The sequence below is a fragment of the Haematobia irritans genome, chromosome 2, assembly GCF_050003625.1.
Source record: "Haematobia irritans isolate KBUSLIRL chromosome 2, ASM5000362v1, whole genome shotgun sequence".
In the NCBI taxonomy this organism is placed as follows: Eukaryota; Metazoa; Arthropoda; class Insecta; order Diptera; family Muscidae; genus Haematobia; species Haematobia irritans.
The window spans coordinates 197,860,292-197,866,359 of record NC_134398.1 but is presented as its reverse complement, the minus strand read 5'-3'; the positions used below and the strand labels follow the sequence as shown (position 1 = coordinate 197,866,359).

The 6,068-nt window shown below is 36.7% G+C and overlaps 1 protein-coding gene across 1 annotated transcript in view; it reads left to right on the top strand.

Moving 5' to 3' along the window:
* Nucleotides 1-1,383: 1,383 nt before the first annotated feature.
* Nucleotides 1,384-6,068, top strand: part of LOC142224523 (uncharacterized) — a 210,650-nt gene continuing 205,965 nt past the window's right edge. Inside the window, exon 1 of the mRNA XM_075294304.1 lies at nt 1,384-2,471. Within this exon, the coding sequence (XP_075150419.1) occupies nt 1,610-2,471 (862 nt within the window). The 5' untranslated portion in view covers nt 1,384-1,609. The remainder of the gene's footprint in view (nt 2,472-6,068) is intronic.

Below are 6,068 nucleotides of genomic sequence, written 5' to 3'. Positions count from 1 at the left end.
TTTGGTACATGGTGTTAGTATATGGTCTCTAACAAGCATGCAAAAATTGGTCCACATCGGTTCATAATTATATATAGCCCCCATATAAATCACCAGATTTGACCTCCGGAACCTCTTGGAAGACCAAAATTCATCTGATTCAGTTGAAATTTGGTACGTGGTGTTAATATATGGCCTCAAACTCCCATGCAAAAATTGGTCGATATCGGTCCATAAATATATATAGGCCCCATATAAACCGATCCCCAGATTTGACCTCCAGAGCCCCTTGGAAGAGCAAAATTCTTCCCATTCGGTTGAAATTTGGTACGTGAAGTTAGTATATGGTATCCAACAACCATGCAGGAATAAGAAGTTTTAAGATACCACAACCCAAGTAATTCGATTGTGGATGACAGTCTTTCGTAGAAGTTTCTACGCAATCCATGGTGGTGGGTACATAAGATTCGGCCTGGCCGAACTTGCGGCCGTATATACTTGTTATGTACTCATTTATGCACGCCACTATATATATGTTTACTCGAAATTTCTGTATGAACACATGGTTAGGTTAGGTTAGGTGGCAGCCCGATGTATCAGGCTCACTTAGATCATTCAGTCCATTGTGATAGCACATTGGTGAACTTCTCTCTTATCACTGAGTGCTGCCCGATTCCATGTTAAGCTCAATAAAAAGGGACCTCCTTTTTATAGCCGAGTCCGAACGGCGTTCCACATTGTAGTGAAACCACTTAGAGAAGCTTTGAAACCCCTCAGAATTGTCACCAGCATTACTGAGGTGGGCTAATCCACCGCTGAAAAAGTTTTTGGTGTTCGGTCGAAGCAGGAATCGAACCCACGATATTGTGTATGCAAGGCGGGCATGCTAACCATTGCATCACGGTGGCCCCCCATATGATTACATGTTCACATCCAAACACATTTTTTTATGAAATATTGATGACCCACACAATATATATACTACCATATTAATATATGTATCCCAAACTTTTTATGGTATTTTCGGAACATTATTATCTTGCATTTTAATGTATAAAAGAAACTCAGCCCGTAATCCATATTGTTTACATCGAAACATATGATAAACATATTTTTCTCTTCGTGTAATTGCTATTCTTAGGGAAGAGAGTTTTAACCCCTTGCTAAATATCAACATTTTACAAATTACTTATGGTAGGGTATCATAGTAAATTTCTTACATTTGCAATTTTTCTATCACAAAACTTTGTAACATTTTCTTCCACAAAAAAAAAAGAAACAGAAAGAATGTAGCAATCATAACGAAAACAACTGAATAACAAAAATAATTTTTAAACCATTTTTTCTTTTTCTTCTCTTCTTTTTTTCATTAAAGCGTTGCCAAAGTAGCGGAAAAAAAGCGAAACACATAAAACAGCCGGCAAAGGAAGCAAAAAAAGAAACAAAACGAAGCGGATCGACATAGGGAGAGAAACTATTAAAACAAGCATAACGAAGGGAAAATTGCAAAGAAAGTTTTGTGAACGCGGCGCGGTTGAAAAAGTTATTAATAACAGAAACTTGCAACTTTCAGAGGAGCAACGAAGCAAAACAAAAAAAAAAGCAGGAGCCAAGCTAAATTTCTATAAAAATGGCAAATTCTAAGAAAAGTGGAGTTCTTCTTACACACACACCAATGAACAAGTGGAGAAGTCGACCGTACACGACTTCAGTTGAAGAGAATCCAAATGACGGTAGGAAAATCACTGATCCCAACCATGGTTCTGGATCCACCTTTAACAAACAATACCATGCCAATCTATGGTGTAGCAAATCATGCTCATCCAACAATGGCGAATGGGAATTGGGATGTAAAGGAGTTACCTCCAGAGGCTTAAATTCTAAGTCAAGACACAATAACGCAGCTATTATTAGTTGTATAGCCAAAAGTCTTACAACAGCCAGCACATTATCAACTCGAATAACCCACACCAATGGTTCGACATTTGGGAATATATGGGAACATTTATTACCCTGCCCGGGAGAAGAAGAAGTGCCAGACTTTCGTGTCAACAATGCAACTTTAAGTGGTAACCAAGTTGGCACCATCAGCCACAATAAGCCAAGCAGTAATAGGGCCAAAGGCACCACCACCAACAGTTTCTCCACCTCAATAACCACTGCCACAGCAGACTCAATGACAGAGGCAACTATAAGAGAAACTGCAATAGAATTGGAAACTTCTATGGCTAGTTCGCGTATGACTTTACCAAGTTCTATTAGAGTTAGTGGTTCTACAACCACCAATGACCCATTATCATCATCGTCGTCCTCTACGTCCTCATGCTCGCCATCATCACCATGGACAAGAAGACCACCGCCTTTGGTAAAATCTCCCTCCTTGATCAGTACTTCTTCTACGTCATCTTACTACCGCAAGAGGCATCAAAACTTTCTGGCCACCATTTCCCTCAAATGGTATTTTTTCTTGTGGCATTTCTTTTGTATATTGGGTAAGTTTTTGTTCCTTGAAAACCAAGTTTTTGTTGTACTTTTTTTGTGCTAGCCCTTCCTCCTTTTGGTGCACGAGGACAATTGTTGGCATTTTGTTATTGGTGGGTGAGCATTTGGAAGTTTCTTTTGCGTTATTAAATTCATCGCTGGTTGGGTTTAATGGGAATGCATAAATTCTTCAGGAAACCCTCTTACTGTAATAGCCCGAAAGGAACTACGACCATGAGGCAAATAAATAAATTAGCTGTTGAAGGAAGAATTTTTCTATTTTCCTCTTTCGTGGGAATATTTATTAAATAATTAACAATTTTCTGCAGTAATGAAAAGTTGGACAATTGAGTTTTTTTGTGTAGTTTCTATATGGTGTTGCAGTTATGCAAATGCATTTGTAGTTGTGAACATTATTTTCACTTGCAATTAAATCAATGTGCATGGATTATTCACTAAGATATTCGAATAAGTTTCATAATTTGTTAACACTTTGCCTTGGCTATGTAGATGAGAAAAAGGGAGCCACCATGGTGCAATGGTTAGTATGCCCGCCTTGCATACACAAAGTCGTGGGTTCGAGTCCTGCTTCGACGAACCGGTTTATATGGGAGGTATACGACGAACGTATACCCCCATATATTGGTCCATATCGGTCTATAATTATATATAGCCCCCTATAAACCGATCCCCAGAGTTGACCTCCGGAGTCTCTTCGAGGAGAAAAATTCATACGATCCGGTTTAAATTTGGTATGTGTTGTTAGTATATGGCCTCTAACAATCATGCAAAACTTGATCCATATCGGTCCATAATAATATATAGCCCCCATATAAACCGATCCCCAGATTTGACCTCCGGAGCCTCTTGGAGGAGCCAAATTCGTCCGATCCGGTTAAAATTTTGTACGTGGTGTAAGTAGATGGTCTCTAACAACCGTGCTAAAATTAGTCCATGTCGGTCCATAATTATATATAGGCCCCATATAAACCTATCTCCAGATTTAACTTCCGGAGTCTCTTCGAGGATAAAAGTTCATGCGATCCAGTTTAAATTTGGTATGTGGTGTTAGTATATGGTCTTTAACAACCATGCAAAAATTGGCGCATATCGGTCCATAATTATATATAGCCCCCATATAAACCGATGCCCAGATTTGACCTCCGGAGCCTCTTCGAGCAGAAAAATTCATACGATCCGGTTTAAATTTGGTATGTGATGTTAATATATGGTCTCTAACAACCGAGCTAAAATTGGTCCATATCGGTCCATAATTATATATAACACCCATATAAACCGATCCCCAGATTTGAACTCAGGAGCCTCTTGAAGGAGCAAAATTTATCCGATCATGTTGAAATTTGGTATGGGGTGTTAGTATATGGTATGTAATAACCATGCAAAAATTGGCCCATATCGGTCCATAATTATATATAGCCCCCATATAAAGCGACCCCCAGATTTGACATTCGGAGCCTCTTGGAGGAGCAAACTTCATCCGATCCGTTTGATGGATGAAGTTTGCTCTTGGTGTTGGTATATGGTCTCTAACAGCCATGCAAAAATTGGTCCATATCGGTCCGACCTCCAGATTTGACCTCCGGAACCTCTTGGAGGAGCAAAATTCGGTACATTACGCTAGTATATGGCCGCTAAGAGCCATGCAAAAATTGATCCATATCGGTCTATAGTTATATATAGCCGATCGCCAATCACACAAAAATTGCTCCATATCGCCAAAAACAATCTACTAGAATTTAATTAAAAATGTTGTCAAACTGAATTATATACGCATTTAATCGGCCTTTTTTGTCATATATATACCCCGTATGGGCTAACTTACAATTTAGAAGACGGTGTTAAGAAGTTTTAGGATACCTTGCCATCGACAAGTGTTACCGCAACCCAAGTAATTCGATTGTGGATAACAGTCTTTAATTAAATTTTCTACGCAAAAAATAAAATTTCATTACGAAAAGAGAATAAAATTTAATAGATCGGTATCCCAATTGTAAGTGCATTAAATTGCACAAATTGTCTTTGTTTTCTTTTGCTCCGAATCAGTGTAGGTTAGGATAAGATAGGTAAAGTGGCATCGCGATATTTCAGGTTCACTTGGAGTATTCAATCCATTGTGATGCCACAGTGGTTAACTTCTCTCTTTGCATTGACTGCCCATGTTTAGCTCAATGACAAGAGACCTCCTTTTTATAGCCAATTCCGAACGGCGTTTCAGATTGCAGTGAAACCACTGAAACACTCAGTAATTTCACCAGCATTACTGGGAGTGGATAATCCACTGCTGAAAAACTGTTTCGTGACCTTGTCGGTGTTCGGTTGAAGCCAGCAGTGAGATTTTCAAATTTCCTGAGGATAGTGTTATATAAAATTTCTATAGTTGAGACTGATTCCAGATTTTGATATATCGTTCTTGAGTTTTGACTATACGGCCTACAAGATCTTATATAAAACAGTCAACTAAATAGAAGTCTCTTCACTTGTACGGGAAACTTGGTATAGTAACCAAGTTTCCCGTACAAATTTCCCTCAATTTATTCCTGTTCTATATATTTATACACCTTTATAAATGAGAATATACATTTGAAAACGTTCCAGCTTTCACTGTGTACAACAGAAAAATAAATAAATGTTACCCAAACAACATAACAAATGAAAGGACATTTTGTTAAAAAAAACGGTTTTCTCCCAACCCCTTAACCACAATTTCTTCTATTTGAGATTTAGCAACAAAACAGAAATCATAAAAAAACGAAATGAAAGAACAACATTCGCAATAAAAACAAAAGAATTGAGGTCACTTTGTACAGAAAAGATGATGAAAAAAAGAAGCTACAAATGAGCAGTTTGTTTTGTTAATTATGAACCAGAGTGAAATGAATGACGACTACGACAACGATGTGGATGTGCCAAACAATCAACCAGAGAAAAGGGGCAAAAGCATTGTATATAAATGTGAGAAATAAATAAGAACAAAACTATAGCATTGCTTTCATAGATTGTTAATATTTAAACAAAAGACTTCACTTGAGTAAATAAAACAATTAGCCTAGAGAAGTAGAGAACTGAGGAGATTAAAGGAGACTACGAAGTATAAAGCTATAGAACATTTTTTTTATTCAGATTAATGGTTAGGTGATTTATTATAAAACTCAATGACATAGTATGCTAAATAGCCTTAGTCGAGTTTGGGAAAATATCTATACATTGGGCCTGTACACTGAAAAGAGAGCGTATTACAAAAAAAGAGAACACTACATGTAGTACCACAGATGACTAAATAGTCAAAGTGAGCTTAAAATAACGGACTGCCATAAATTCAATGTCGGGATAATAATAATTTTTATTTTATTTTTTTTTTTAAATTTTGTTTCTATAGAAAATTGTGTCAAAATTTTATTTCTATAGAAAATTTTGTCAAAATTTTATATCTATAGAAAATTTTGTCAAAATTTTATATCTATAGAAAATTTTGTCAAAATTTTATATCTATAGAAAGTTTTGTCAAAATTTTATATCTATTGAAAATGTTGTCAAAATTTTATTTCTATAGGAAATTTTGTCAAAAATATATTCCTTTAGAAAACTGT